The sequence below is a fragment of the Dictyostelium discoideum genome (assembly GCF_000004695.1).
Source record: "Dictyostelium discoideum AX4 chromosome 2 chromosome, whole genome shotgun sequence".
Classification (NCBI taxonomy): Eukaryota; Evosea; class Eumycetozoa; order Dictyosteliales; family Dictyosteliaceae; genus Dictyostelium; species Dictyostelium discoideum.
Window position 1 is genome coordinate 3,996,255 of NC_007088.5, and position 15,780 is coordinate 4,012,034.

At 20.3% G+C, this 15,780-nt stretch overlaps 8 protein-coding genes across 8 annotated transcripts; 1 reads left to right on the top strand and 7 right to left on the bottom strand.

Annotated features, from left to right (window-relative positions):
• Positions 1 to 188: 188 nt before the first annotated feature.
• Positions 189 to 1,245, bottom strand: DDB_G0274309 (discoidin-like protein; the record flags this gene model as incomplete). Its single annotated transcript, XM_638875.1, has 3 exons — positions 189 to 805; positions 890 to 1,027; positions 1,143 to 1,245. 3 exons carry the CDS (start codon positions 1,243 to 1,245, stop codon positions 189 to 191), a joined length of 858 nt encoding a protein of 285 aa, XP_643967.1.
• A 659-nt stretch (positions 1,246 to 1,904) lies between these two features.
• On the bottom strand, positions 1,905 to 2,648 carry erh (enhancer of rudimentary family protein; the record flags this gene model as incomplete). The annotated part of the gene is made up of 4 exons (XM_638876.1): positions 1,905 to 1,995; positions 2,151 to 2,271; positions 2,397 to 2,484; positions 2,646 to 2,648. 4 exons carry the CDS (start codon positions 2,646 to 2,648, stop codon positions 1,905 to 1,907), a joined length of 303 nt encoding a protein of 100 aa, XP_643968.1.
• Positions 2,649 to 3,449: 801 nt separating this feature from the next.
• On the top strand, positions 3,450 to 5,411 carry DB10 (coronin binding protein; the record flags this gene model as incomplete). The annotated part of the gene is made up of 3 exons (XM_638877.2): positions 3,450 to 3,624; positions 3,764 to 3,890; positions 4,031 to 5,411. The coding sequence occupies 3 exons, from the start codon at positions 3,450 to 3,452 to the stop codon at positions 5,409 to 5,411; spliced, it is 1,683 nt and encodes a 560-aa protein (XP_643969.2).
• Positions 5,412 to 5,599: 188 nt separating this feature from the next.
• On the bottom strand, positions 5,600 to 7,619 carry DDB_G0274823 (hypothetical protein; the record flags this gene model as incomplete). The annotated part of the gene is made up of 3 exons (XM_638878.1): positions 5,600 to 6,711; positions 6,795 to 7,397; positions 7,553 to 7,619. The coding sequence occupies 3 exons, from the start codon at positions 7,617 to 7,619 to the stop codon at positions 5,600 to 5,602; spliced, it is 1,782 nt and encodes a 593-aa protein (XP_643970.1).
• Positions 7,620 to 7,966: 347 nt separating this feature from the next.
• Positions 7,967 to 9,972, bottom strand: DDB_G0274267 (Kelch repeat-containing protein; the record flags this gene model as incomplete). The annotated part of the gene is given in 1 exon segment (XM_002649134.1): positions 7,967 to 9,972. A coding segment is annotated over 1 exon segment (2,006 nt).
• A 1,064-nt stretch (positions 9,973 to 11,036) lies between these two features.
• DDB_G0274269 (hypothetical protein) lies at positions 11,037 to 12,760 on the bottom strand (the record flags this gene model as incomplete). Its single annotated transcript, XM_638881.1, has 4 exons — positions 11,037 to 11,450; positions 11,546 to 11,775; positions 11,877 to 12,255; positions 12,323 to 12,760. 4 exons carry the CDS (start codon positions 12,758 to 12,760, stop codon positions 11,037 to 11,039), a joined length of 1,461 nt encoding a protein of 486 aa, XP_643973.1.
• Positions 12,761 to 13,169: 409 nt separating this feature from the next.
• On the bottom strand, positions 13,170 to 13,517 carry DDB_G0274271 (hypothetical protein; the record flags this gene model as incomplete). The annotated part of the gene is made up of 1 exon (XM_638882.1): positions 13,170 to 13,517. The coding sequence occupies one exon, from the start codon at positions 13,515 to 13,517 to the stop codon at positions 13,170 to 13,172; it is 348 nt and encodes a 115-aa protein (XP_643974.1).
• Positions 13,518 to 13,804: 287 nt separating this feature from the next.
• Positions 13,805 to 15,031, bottom strand: DDB_G0274273 (hypothetical protein; the record flags this gene model as incomplete). Its single annotated transcript, XM_638883.1, has 2 exons — positions 13,805 to 14,756; positions 15,021 to 15,031. 2 exons carry the CDS (start codon positions 15,029 to 15,031, stop codon positions 13,805 to 13,807), a joined length of 963 nt encoding a protein of 320 aa, XP_643975.1.
• Positions 15,032 to 15,780: the final 749 nt, after the last annotated feature.

The window sequence follows — 15,780 nt, forward strand, 5'->3', positions numbered from 1 at the left end:
AAAAATAAAAATAAAAAAAAAAATAAAAAAAATAAAATTAAAAATAAAAATAAAAACACTTGTGATGATTGAACTTTAATTATCTTTGATGAACCCCCACCCAAAAACAAAATTTTAAAAATAACAAAAATGTTTTAAAAATAACAAAAAATAAAATTTTAAAAAAAATTATTTATTTATTTATTTAATTATTGTGATGGTTGTGAAGATTTTTTATAAAAGAATAATGAATTTGCATTTTTAAATTCTTTATCATGAATTAAATTTACATCAATTAAATCATCAGTCCAAGCAGCAGTGAAATCTATGGATAGTTCATTGATTAGGTTATCATAACGTTTGAAGATGCAATCAAAGCCTTTTGGAGTTACGTTCTTTGCCTCGACACTACATCTATGTTGACCATTAATATTCGAGTAATCCAATGATTTTATACCTAACGATATTTTTGGAATTCCGATAAACTCTTTTTCAAATTGAACTTTACGGGTATACTCTAGAGGTGATTTCTCATTTCCCAAAGTTTTATCGCCAATTGATATAGTACCCATTTGAATCTGTGGTGAAAGTTCTTCAAACTCTTTTGTATAAAGTTCCCAACGTAATCCGATATCGTTCTTCCACTGTACTGGATGTATTGAAATTGATCTTGCTATAATTGGTGGATCCAACGTCTGACTTACAATAGACTCATTATCAGTATTTCCTTTAAAAATTTCACCATTCTTATATTCATACCATTTCTTATTATTTAAACTATATCTAATTATATAACTTGTTACAAATGATTCTGAATTACCTGATCCTTTTTATTTTTTAAAAAAAAAAAAAAAAATTAATAAAAATTAATAATAAAATTATTAATAATAAGTAATAAAAATTATTTTACCTTGTAAATCCAATTTAACAAATTTCATTGGAATCATTGATGATGCAATAATAAATTGATTTCTATCACTAATTGATGGTTTCCATCCTTCACCTCCTTTACCCATACCTTTTCTATCATATTTAAAATTTAGAATACCTGATTTTATTAAATTAAAAAAAATAAAAGATTAGTTTTTAGGAAATGTTTAAAAATAAAATTTATTAAAAAAAAAAAAAAAAAAAAAAAAAAAAAAAAAAAAAAGATACTTTACCTTGTTTTACACCATGGTCTGCATCAAAATCACTTGAAGATCTTAAATTTAAGCATGCAAATGCAAAACATGGAACTAAATCTTGATTACTAAAATCTGTCATTTTTTTTATTGTTTTAAACTGGAAGTTATTCTATTTAAAAAAAATAAAAAAAAATAAAAAAAAACTATACGATTTATAAAGTTTATCACAAAAAATAAAATTAATTTATTGAACTGCAAAACACACAAATGAATATAAAAAAAAATAAACAAATAAACAAAAATTAAAAAATATTGATAATTATGTGTGTGTGTTTGAATTTCAAATGGTGGAAAATGTATAAAAAATAAAATAATAATAGTAATAAAAATAAAAAAAAGTAAATTTACTAAATTGTTTTTACCCCCTTTTGGGTTGGATTACAAATTTCCAAAAAAAAAAAAAAAAAAAAAAAAAAAAAAAAAAACAATTAAAAAACAAATAAAAAAACATTATTAATTATAACAAGATTTTATTTTTTTTTTTAATTTTTTATTATTTTTTTTTTTTTTTTACAATATATTATATAATATAATATAATAACAATGAGTTAAAGTGGGTACAAAATGTATGAACACACGCACACACACACGCACACAATGTTATTTGTAACTTGATAGTGCTACAATAAATTAAATAATAATAAAAATAATAGTTAAATTGTGTAAAGATTTTTTTTTTTTTTTTTTTTTTTTTCTAACATTACATTTATTCATAATAATTATTAGTTGAACATAAGTTTATTGAGCTAATTTTTGGAGATGGTTGATGATTTTAGTTTTTATCCATTCTTTGTTGTATGGTGTGTAAGCGTTGATATGAGATGTGTATCTGTAATAAAAAAAAAAAAAAAAAAAAAAAAAAAAAATGAATTATTAATAAATATTGATATTACTACAAATATAAAATACTATATCATATTATATTTTGAAAATCCATTGATTCTATTTAAAAAAATTCAATGAAAAAAAAAAAAAAAACTTTACACCAAACATGATAAATCGGCTAAACTATCTATAAATTTAAATAATTGAGAAATGTCATAGGTAATATTTTTCTGATTTGGACGTTCTTGTTTAAGTCTTTGTTCATACATATTACAAATACCTAAATTTTATAAAATTAAAATGAGTGAATGATTGAATCCCATTTTAAAAAAAAAAGGAAGAGAGAGTTAAAATTTATATTAAAAAAAAAAAAAAAAAAAATGAAATGTAAATAAATAAACTCACCTTCAATAGCTTGGTTTACAGATTCGTAATCCATAAAGGTACGACTTGATTTTCCCATGGTGGTTTGTAATAAAACGATTGTGTGAGACTAAAATTTTTAATTTGAAAATATTGAAAAGGTAAAAAAAAATATATAAAAAAAATTATAAAAAAAAAAAAAAAAAAAAAAAATAATAAGTTAATAAAAATAAATAAAAAAATTAACTAATAATAAGTTGTTTTTAACTAAATTAGGAAATAAAACCATACCATTTTATTTTTTTATTTTTGTTTTTTTTTTATATATTAATTCTTTTGGTAATTTAAAAATGATCAAATGAAAAAAAAAATTTTTAGAAAAATGAAAAAATTAAAAAATTAAAAAAAAAAAAAAAAAAAAAAAAAAAATAAAAATAAAAAAATGAATTTGGAACTCCAAGCATAATTTTATTTATATATTTTTTTTTTTTTAAATTTTACCCTTTCTTTGTTTTTAAATACCTTTTTTAAAAAAATGATTTTTTGTATTTTTTCAAATAAAAAATAAAAAAATTAAAAAAAAATTTATAATTTTTGTTTAAAAAAAAAAAAAAAAAAAAAAAAAAAAGAAATAAAATAAAGTAATAAATATAGAATTATTAATAAAAAATAAAAAAAAATTAATAATTATTAATAAAAACTTACATAAAAAAAATATTAAAAATAATAATTATAAAATTTTAAAACAATTTATAAATAAAAAGTAATTTTAATAACCAACCAAAAACATTATTCTTTTTCTTTTTCTTTTTCTTTTTTTTTTTTTTTTAGATCCTGTTCGTTTATTTTTTTTTTTTTTTTTTTTTTTTTTCTCTTTGTTTTTAAATTTGAATTTTTCAAAAAAAAAAAAAATAAAAAAAAAATAAAATAAAAAACCTTTTTTTTTTTTTTTTACTCTCATTACATTTATTTAATATCTTTAACATTTTTTTTTTATATATATATATATAAAACTATCTTTTAAAAAAAAATTTCTTTTTTTTTTTTTTTTTATTATAATATAGATATAAAGATCTTTTCTCAAATATTCAAAAAATGAGCAATGGAGGTATTTTAGCAGCAATGCTTGGAAGTAGCAGTAATAATAGTGGAAGTGGTAGTGGAAGTAGTAGTAGCAGTAATAGTGGCTATAGAGCATCATCTTCATCACCATCATCTTCATCAAAAATTAAATTAGATTCATCATCGTCTTCATTATCTAATTCAGATTGTAAGTATAATATATCTTAATTTTTAAATATTAATACGAGAAGAAAAAAAAAAAAAAAAAAAAAAAAAAAAAAAAAAAAAAAAAAAAAAAAACCGGGATCTAAAAAAATAATAACTAACCAATTTAAAACTCATTCAAGCTGACCTCAAATCCAAGTTTGATTCGTTAAAAAGAAAATATTCGATTTTGTCATCCGACTTGATTAAAACCACAACAACATTGTATATTGTGAAAAAAAAAAATAAAAAATTACCTAAAGAAAAAAGGTCCATATTTTTATTTTTTTTTTTTATTTTCTAAACAATAAATATAAAAATTGCAATAAATTTTTATTTATTTTGGCAAAAATTTTTTTTTTTTTTTTTCATTTTCCAAAAAAAAAAAAAAAAAAAAAAAAAAAAAAAAGATTTTTATTGGACAGATTATTAAAATTTGAAGATTTATCATCAGACTCTGAAGCAGATATAGAAGATGACAAAGGTTTTCAAGATAAACCAATTACTACAAACAATAGTGGGTCAAATAACCCTCTTAAAAATCTAAAGGATTATAGTAGTGGTAGTAGTGGTAGTAGCAGAAGTGGAGTAAATCAACCACGTTCCAATATAAATAATTCAAACGATAAATATAAAAGTAAAAGTAGTAGTAGTAATAGTAATAGTAGTAGTAGTGGCGGTTCTTTAATATCATCATTACTAACAGGTGGTAATACATATCAAAATCAAAATCAAAACCAAAACCAAAATCAAAATCAAAATAATAATCAATCACAGCTACAACAACAACAACAACCACAACCACAAATTCCAGAAGAAGGTATGTGTATAGGTTCATCTAAAGATAGATTATGTAAGAGTAAAGCTTTACCAAAATCTAAATATTGTTGGCATCATAGTCCACTCGATCCAAACAGTGGTAATATATTTTGTCAATATAGTAATGCAAAGAATAAGAAATGTGTTATGCCAGTACAAAAATCAAAGGGTACTGTTTATTGTACTCACCATCATACAAAGTTTTATGAAACTCATAGAAATGGTTTACTCAACAACAATAATAACAGCAACAATAATAGTAATAGTAATAGCAATAATAATAATAATGGTATTAATAATAGAAACAACAGCAATAACAACAGCAATAACAACAGCAATAACAACAGCAATAACAGCAACAATCGTAATATAACGAATGGCTCAAATGCCAATAAAAGCAATTCACCTAATAACAATTTAAATACCAATAACGATAACAAAAACAATAACTCAAATAATAATAATAACTCAAATAATAACTCAAATAATGGTAATAGCAACAACAATAATAATAATAATATTATTAATAATAATAATAGCAATAGCAATAGTAATAACAATAGTAATAATAATAGTAATAACAATAGTAATAGAAACAGCCCAAATCATAATAACAATGGTGATAACGATAATAATACTAATAATAATACTAATAATAATAATAATAATAATAATAATAATAATAATAATAATAATAATAATAATAATAATAATAATAATAATAATAATAATAATAATTATGCCGACAATAGTAATAACAACAGCAGCAACAGCAACAACAACAACAGCAACAGCAACAACAACAACGACAATAAAAACGAAAATAGCGATAATCAAAGTGTTTTAAGATCAAATGAAAAGTTTACTGACGAAAACCAAAAAAATGGTTCAGATGATCAACAAAATCAATCACTACAAGAAGAAACACAACAAACAACTCATGTTTCAGAGGATCTTTACAGCTCTCCTTGAATGATTGATTTCGACCAACTAAAATAAAAAAATAAAAAATAAAAACAAAAATAAAAAAAAATAAATAAAAATGGTTATTATCCACAATACTTTTTATGTAAATAATCTTTCCTAGTGTTATAAATAATATAAAATAAAGTTTTTGTTTTTTTTTTTTTTTTTTTTTTTTTTTAATGTGCAAATCTGATTTATAAATTAAATCGATTTATTAAAATTTCTAATAATCTATCATCTAAATAATCATCATTTTGATCATCTCCTAGATTTGTTAATTCATCATTATTGTTTTTATTATTATTATTATTATTATTATTATTATTATTATTATTATTATTATTAGGATTGTCGTTATAATTTTTTAATGATAAGATAGTTAATCTTAGAGATTCAGAAAAGAAGGATTCATGAATTATTAGTGTGGATGGAATTCTACTTGTTATTTGTTTATATTCAATTTCTAAAAGTACATCTTCTTCATTTAAAACCAAAAACTTTGTATAGGTGGCATCATGTCTTGTATTTAAATCAATTTCCGTTTTAAAGTTAATATCTTGTGCTTGTTTGAATATTTTGGTAAACTTTCTAAAGCAAACCTTTCTTTTTAAGAAACCATCTAAAATACCTTGAACCAATTCACAAAATCCTTTTAAATTTGTTTTTGGGTATGCTTTTAAATAATTTTTCCTAATTGCTTCAAGTGGTAACCAATATGGTAAAGTATGATTTTTAATTACAATTTTATTTTCATTATCTTCATCTTTGTCTTCTTTATTATTACCATTACCATTACCATTGTTATTACCATTATTATTACCATTATTATTATTACCATTATTATTATTATTATTATTATTATTATTATTATTATTATTATTATTATTATTATTATTATTATTATTATTATTATTATTATTATCATTATCATTATCATTATCATTATCATTATCATTATCATTATCATTATCATTATCATTATCATTATCATTATCATTATCATTATCATTATCATTATCATTATCATTATCATTATCATTATCATTATCATTATCATTATCATTATCATTATTAACTGATGGTCTTGGTTTTCTTATAGTACCATTGGTATTATTATTATTATTATTATTATTATTATTATTATTATTATTATTATTATTATTATTATTATTATTATTATTATTATTATTATTATTATTATTATTATTATTATTATTATTATTATTATTATTATTATTATTATTAGGATTGTCGTTAGTAATATCTTTAAGGGATAAATAAACTAAATAAAAAGTATAGTATTTATCTGAAATAAAAATAAAAAAAAAAAAAAGTTAGTTTTTGATGATAATAATAAAAAAAAAAAAATAATAATAATAATGATAATACTTTTATAACCATTATCAAACCTAATTAAAATTGAATCTGAATTATCGTTTAAAGGATTTTCATAATCTTCCACAATTGTATTATAATTATTAACAATAGTTTCAATATCATCAGGATCGTCTTTTCTACATCTAATATTACTGATATTATCAATAGTGAACCATTTTGAATTTTTATTATAAAATGAATAACCATATAATTGAAAGAAGTGATTCTTTTCTTCTTCATGTAAATCTTTACTTGTATTAATAATATCATCTAAAAGTGATTTGTGGTTTAATCTTTTAAAGAAACCCTTTTTTCTCTCTTCTCTTTCTTCTTCTTTTTTTTCTTCCTCCCAAAATTGCATAGAATCATAACTATCACCTTTAAACTTTTTTAATAAATATTCTTTCATTGTTAAAGTTTCATTTATTTCTATATTTCTTTTCCTTTCATTATTATTATTATTATTATTATTATTATTATTATTATTATCATTATTATTGGTTTCATTATTATTATTATTATTGGTTTTATTATTATTAAATAATATAATTTTATTATTGTTATTATTATTATTATTATTGTCGGTTTTATTTTTCTTTTTTGCATTTTTGATTTCTTTAATTTTTTTTTGATTATCGCTGACTGATTTTACTAGTGATTCAAATTCTTTGTAGAGTTCCTCCTTTTTTGAATTCAGCCAATTTACTATTCGAGGATGTAAAGGTAAATATTTTACATATATATTTAATTAAAAAATATCTATACCTTACTTTCATCATCATGATCATAATCAATATCTTCTTCTATATGACATACTCTATCGTCTACTTGTTCCATTTTTAACAAAATAAAATGAATTTTTTTTTTTTTTTTTTTGTCATATGTAAAATTTTTATTTTTTTATTTTTTTTTAAAAGAGAAGCGAATTTATGGGATAATAATAAAATAACTTGGAAACTTTTTATTGGTGATAAAATAATAATAATAAATATATAATTAAGATACTTTTTTTATTTATTTCTTAATTATATATTTATTATTATTATTTTATTATTTCCTTATTTTTTTTTTATTTTATATATTTTTATATTCTTTTTACATTTCTTTATTTACATTTTTTTTTTTTTTTTTTTTTTTTTTTTTTTTTTAAAAATTAATTATATAATATAATATTATAAATTTGATTATTTTTGAACTAAAATTGAAGTACCACCTTTAAATTTAGAATTTTTAAATTGTGGTATTTTATTAACTTCCCAATTGATTTTATTTGAAAGGTTTTCATCCAAAATATTTGAAATATCTAATGTGTAGATATCATCTATTGATTCTTTTGTGACATTATTATATCCACCTAAAATGTGAACTATCCTTTTCGAAGAATCAAAAATTATAGAATTACCATTTATCATCATTGGTTTTGGTAATAAAAGATTTTGTAGACCACCACCACTATCACCATCATCATCATCATCATCATCATGATTATTGGTTAAAACTGACCAACTATTATCTAAAAGATCATATCTTTGAATTATTGATAAACATTTATTCTCTTTTGAATTGTAACCACCTAAAACGTAAATATAATGTTCTTGATCATCATAGAAAACACCAGCACCATAACAACTGACTGGTAATGGAGATAAGGTAGTAAAACTATCATTATCAATATCATAACGTTCAAGTGTATCAACTGATTGTCTAGTTATATTACAACCACCAATTAAATAGATTGAATTATTATCTTCTTTATAAATTGCACCCATACTCCAAAGATTTCTTGAAGATGTTGTAGATTTGGATTGCTGTTTTGAAAATTGTTCAGTGATAATATTAAATTTTAAAATTGATGTCGATCTTTGGGAATCCACCAATTAAATAAATATTTTGTTTACCATCAAATACTGAAACAATGTAAAAATCTACCATTATCTGGAATTTCAATATTACCATTGGCACCATTAGCACCATTATTATTATTATTATTATTATTGTTTGTTTCAATAATCTCCCATTGGTCTTCTAATAAATTATATTTTAATATACGAGTTGGTTGTAATGAGCCACCAAATAGATAAATATGATTCTTTCCATCGAAATTACCAGTGAAATCATTATCCATTATTGATGGTATCGATTGTAATGATCTCCATAAACCTTGTTTAAAATCAAATTTTTCAATTGAATATTGGTCGAATCCATCCTTACATTTTCCACCAATTGAATAAATACATTTTGTATCTTCTAAATTTGAATTCAATCTTTTATATTCCAAAGTTTCAATAATTTTAAATTTTAATTTTCCAAATATTTTTAATTTTTTATTTGATTTCATTTTTAAACTATCACCATTATTATTATTCTCACAATTATCAAAATCATCTTTATTATCATTATTATTATTATTATTATTATCATAGTCATCTGTATCATCATTATTATTTGAAAATTCTTGAAATTTTTTATTTAAATCATCAAAACTTTTAAAACTACTATTTAATATTAAATCTGAAGCCATTGATGAAATTGGTTTTGGTTGTTTAATTATTTTTCTATTGGTTGTATTATTCTCTTGAAATTCATCTTTCCAATCCCATTCAATATATGATATTGATTCTTTTAAAACTTGTAAATAATCAGTTTGAAATGAAGTTGACTTTTTTAATGGTGATGTCATTGGATTGTTATTATTATTATTAGTGACCATTAATGATGATGTTGAATAATTTAAAGGTGATGAAGCGAAACCTGATGATGCTGATAAATAATTTGATAAATTACCACTATAACTTGTACTATGTGATAATCCACCACCACCACCACCGCTAAATACTACTCCTCCACTACCACCGCCACCACTTGAATTAATATTAATATCAAATTTTGAAGGTGAATTCATTTTCTTATTTAATTGTTCAATTAACATCATTGATTTATCTCTATTTGATTCAATTTGTTGTTTATGTGCTTCTAATTCTTCACCTAATTGTTGAAGTAATTCAATCTTTCTATCTGTAAGATAATTTATAATTGTATCGAAATCTTGACAAATCTTTTTCTTTGTTTCTATAAATGATTCATCACATCTTTCCAAGGTTTGTTCGCTAATATCCTTGTAGATTGATAATTTTTCAATGGTATTTCTCCAATGATCATTTAAATTTTTAAATTCTTCATTTTCTATCATTCTAAAAATAAATAAATAAATAAATAAAATTTATATATATATATATATATTTCTATTTCTAAAATTTTCGGTTTAAATATATAATATATATAATTATTAATTGTGTGTTTATTATTTTATTTTTATTATTATTAAAAAAATGTTTTTACAATATTTTATTTTATTTTATTTTATTTGAATATTACAATTATTTATTAATCTATAGATTTTTTTTTTTTGTATTTTATAAATATAAAAAATAAGTTAGAGATTAAGCATGGAGGAAAAAAAAAAAAAAAAAAAAAAGTTGTAAAAAAGCAGTAATCGTGTTTGTCCCAACAATTTTAAAAAAAACAAAAAAACAATAAAAAAAAATCTTTTTTTTTTTTTTTTTGTTGTTGGGTTTTTTTATATTTTTTTATTTATTTATTTATTTTTTTTTTTTTGAGGATTTTTTAGTATTATTATTATTATTATTTTTTTAATAAATATTTTTTTAGTTTTCTTTTTTTTTATACTCACTTTTGTTTATTATTTTCTTTTAATTATCATGAATTATTGTTTAATTTTTATTTTATTTTTTATTTTTCTTTTATTAAAATTTTTTTTTTTTTTTTATATAATTTTGTGGTTTTTATATTTTTCAAACTGTATTACATATTTTCACCACACAATGCTTATGTTGTATTAAAGTGTGTGGGGTGTATTTATGTATGATATACGTATGTGAGTGGTAATGAAATTTTTTTGTGGTTATATATAAATATTTCCCATTTAAACCCCATTTTTTAATTTTTATATATTTTTCTTAATTTAAAAAAAAAAATAATAAAAAAAAAAAAAAAAAAAAAAAAAAATCACCAATGGTGATATGATTATTCTAAAAAAAGCCACAAATATTTACATAAACACAAAAAATTATTTATTTTTTTTATTTTAAGAAAATCCATTTTTTTTTTTTTTTTTTTTTTTATAAATTAATACACGATTAGAAATATTTAAATAGATTTCGATTACTATTAATTTTAATAATTATTAATTTAAATTTTTTAATTTTATTTTAAATATATATATTTAAAAATATTTTATTTTGAAATTAAATTTAAAGATGATAAAGTTTTATGATAATTCTTTTCCAATTCTTTATAGAGTTCAAGTATTTCTTCTAATCTATCTTTTTCAATCTCTTCTTTATTTTTTTCAGGTCCTGGAGGTGTTGTCAATTCTTTAGGCTTGATATCGACTTTAATATTTGTACCATTTTTTTTATTTTCAATATCTTGTAACTCTTGTAATTCCTCTTGTTCAAGACGTAAATTCTCTTGATTCTCTTCAGCCACTTGTTGTTTAATCTTTTCAATTTGTTCTGAATCACCAATATTTTGTTTATAAAGTCTTTTTTTAATTGAAATTCTATATTCTTTATATTTTGTATCTGAATTTGGTGTTCCTAAAAATTTACTAAATAAATAAATTTCTAAACAAAGTTTTGATTGTTTCTACAAAAAATAAAAATAAAAAAAAAAAAAAAAAAAAAAAAAAAAAAATAATTAATAAATGATATTTGAAAAAATTATTTATAAAATAAACATACATATGGAATTAATAATTTCTTTCTAATTTCTTCAAATACAGATTTATTATTTGCATTTAAATCTAATATTACATTATCAAATAATTTTTCATCCATTATATTCTTTAAATCAACATAATTTCTTAATAAATTAAATTCATCAGCTGGATCTTCAATTGTAATATCATAAATTGGTCCATAAAATCCATCATTTGTTTTATAATATTGATAAATTGAATTAAATAAATATTCTTTTAAAAAAAAAAAAAAAAAAAAAAAAAAAATTAATATATGTGTATATTTTTTTAAAATTCGACGATGATAGTAATTATTATTATTATTAATTACTTACTTCCATGACCCATTCTTTGATAAGGTGGTAAAATTAAATATTGACTAATTCTAGCTCTAGTTTGTTCAGGATGATGATAAAAATTATAAATTGTTGAATAACCTGTGATACCATATCTTTTTTCACCATCTATAATTCTCTTTTCAAAAATGAAAAATATATCCCAATTTGGATCATCAGTCCAAATATAGGAGGAACCATCTATATACCATAATACAAATATTTGAAGTTTCTCATGATATCTAAAAACGACTTGATCTGTTATCCTACCAAAATAAATTTCATACTCTGTTTCTTTACCACTTTCTTTATCTATAATTGAATATTCATGTATTTTTTTACCAATTGGTTTAAATAATTTTTCTTTTTCTTCTATATACTTTTTTTTAAAATTTTATTAGTATGTATATATTAAAAATAATTGTTGTATATTTATAGATAATTACTTTATAAAATGATTGTTTTGAAATTGGTGGATCTTGTTTTGAAAAAACTTTTAAAAATTCACCTTCAACATTTGTTAAATTTTTAGATTGTAATGTATAATTTGTATCAATATATGATGTTAAAGAACCTGCTCCCATATAGATATCAATTTTACAAGGTTCATATCCTTGAATTTTATCTTCATTAAATATTTGATGAGAATATGTTGGATGAAATGATATTGGTCCACCATCATCTTCTTTCTCTTCCTCTTCTTTTTTTTCTTTTTGTTCTTCTTCTTCACCTTCATCTTTTATATGTGCTTTATTTTCTTTGTCTTTATTTTCTTTATTATCTTTATTCTTTAATTCTTCAATATCCCAAACTAATTTAATATTGGTTACTTCATTTGCATCAAATGTTAAAAGTGTATTACTTGATTTTATTCTATTTGTCATTTTATTTGTTTAGGTTTAAAAATTTTAATACAATATATATATAAAAAAAAAAAAAAAAAAAACTAATTAAAAAAATAAAAATAAAAAAATAAATTAAAAAAAAAAAAATTAAAAAAGAGGCGCTAAAAAAAAAAAAAAAAAAAAATTTATATGTATGTTGGGGCAACATACTAATTAAAAATATTATTTTCAATTTTTTTTTAAAAAAAAATAAAAATAAAAATAAATAATAAATAATTTATTATTTTCCAGGAAAATTGAAAAAAATAAAATAATATATTTTGATAATAATAATAATAAATAAAAATATAAACATTATGTAATTGTTTTTTAAAATTAAATTTGTTTAGATTTTTTCAAAATCTGTGAAATTTATTTTATTTTTATTTTATTTTATTTTTTTTTTTTATTACATAAATAAATCATCTTTGGTTTTTTCAACAAGAAATGGTGAAAAATTATACTTTCTTGTTATATATGCCGACAAATGATTATGTCTCTTTAAATTATATACCACAGGGGTGGATGGGTCTATTACAACATGCTTTATTTTATATGTGTTTCCATTCATTGCTGATAATGTATTATGTATCAATTCTTCACCCCCACATATTCTTTTTAGTGAATTTGATGAACATTTATATTTCATTCTTAATTTAATCAATTTTCTCTTAACATGTTCATATCCTTCCCAATTTTCAATATACTTTTGTTGATTTATATTTGTTTTTGTCTTTTTAACGCTTGTATGTGGCATTGTGTTTTTAAATATTTATTTTAATAATTAAAAAAAAAAAAATTTATATTTTAAAAAAAGAGGGGAAAAAAAAAAAAAAAAATATGTAATATATTATATTTTTATATTTATTTTTTTCAATTATTTGATTTAGTTATTTCAATAGTTTTTTTATTTTTATTTTTTTAATATAATGTAACAACATGTTTTTTATTATTTTATTTTATTTTAAAATAAATAAATAAGATTTGATTTTTTTTTTTTTTTTTTTTTTTTTTTTTTTTTTTTTTTTTTTTTTAATTAATTCATTAAAATAATTTTTTAATAAATTTTTTAGCATCTTTACCAACTTGTTGAGCAGTACTTGGATTCTTTTTAACATAACCATTAATGATAGAATAACCTTGTGGTGGGTATTTATTATGATAGATACCTAATGGTTTATTTTTCTTTGCTTTATGATCATTTTTCTTTTGTTTATTTTTTAATTTTTCATTACCTTTCTTTGAGATTGATGGAATGGAAGCTCTCCATCTTTCATAGTCATATTTATAAGTTGGTGGTACTAATTCTCTACCGAAATTGATTGCAGTAATTGCAATGTTAATCTCACCATGTGGGACAAAACTTAATTGTTCAGTAGTGACAACTTCAATACCACGTGGGAAAGTGGAGGGGTCCAAAGCGACGAACCCAATCAAATCGTCGGAACCCACTTTATCATGGTCGTAAACTTCAATGATGACTAAATCATTGACGCAATTGCCTAGATCGATATTAAAAGTTTCATTCCAAATTGGGTTCAATGATTTACTAATATGTCTAGTTTTATAATCTTTGCCATTGGTAGCTGGTGTTTTAATCTTTACATAAGGATCTGAAGTTCCACCAACATCTGCTGCAATTAAATTACGAGCTGATAAAATTTTAATTTGGAATGTTGAGATTGGTGATGATGTAAATCTTGCACCTGGTGGTAAAGGAATACTTTTATTTGGACTAATTAGTGGTGCATGTTGTTGTTGTGGTAATGGTGGTGGTACTCCAAATGCACTTGGTGGTGGTGGTCCAAATGCACTTGGTTGTGGTGGATATCCAACACCTTGTTGTGGTGGGTAAGCACCGTATTGACCTGGTTGTTGGTGGTGTGGTGGTGGTGCGCCATAATGGCCTGGTTGTTGTTGTTGTGGTGGGTAAGCACCATATTGACCTGGTTGTTGTGGTGGATAGGCACCATATTGACCTGGTTGTTGTGGGTATCTATTTAAAAAAAAAAAAAAAAATTAAAAATATGAGATTAATAAATTATTAAGGGTGGTAGGATGTAAAAATTTCATCATTAAGGTGTAGAAGAGTGATTTTAGGCGGCGCTGGTGGGTTTGTGGCCTCTATTTTTTTATTTTCTATGCGACTCCCCCTATTATTTCCATTAATTTTTTTCTTTTGTATTTTTTTTTTTTTTTTTTTTTTTCCAAAAATGTCTGGGAAAAAAAAAAAATTAAAAAGAAAATAAAAAATATTTACCCGTTACTCATATTATTTATTTATTTAATAATAAAAAAAAAAAAGTTGATTTCTATAAAATTTTTTGTTTGAAAATTAATATAAGAAAACAAAAAAAAAAAACTATTTATATTAATTTTTTGTTAGTGTGAAAAATAAAAAAAAAAAAAAGAAAAAATAAATAATTAAATAAAATAAAATAAAATAAAAAAAATTAAATCCCACATAAAAAAATGGTTTGATTGATTTATTATAATGTTAGTGTAAATGCTCCTCAATTGACATTATTTGTCTGAAAGTATTAAATTATTATTTAAAAAATCATTTTTTTTTTTTTTGACATTTTATTCGAAAATGTAAAAAAGTGATTAAAAAAAATAAAAAATAAAAAATGAAAATAAAAAAAAAAAAAAAAAATAAAAAATTAAAAACAAAAAAAAAAAAAAAAAAAACAAAAAAAAACTCTGGTAGGAAAGTCTAATTAAACATCAACACACAACAACAACACTCCGTTATGAACTAAGAATTAATTAAGATAATAGAAAATATCAAAAAAAAAAAAAAAAAAAAATTAAATAAAGTTCTTTTTTTTTTTTTTTTTTTTTTTCACTTAAAAACTATTTTTAATTAACCTTACCACAAGGTTAAATATTTTATTTTTGTTTTTTTTTTTTAAAACATTTAGAATTTATTATTAATTTTTTTTTTTCCAAAATAATATATATATATTTTTTTTTTTTCTTTTACACAAAGAAATACAAATGATAAATTTTCTTTATAT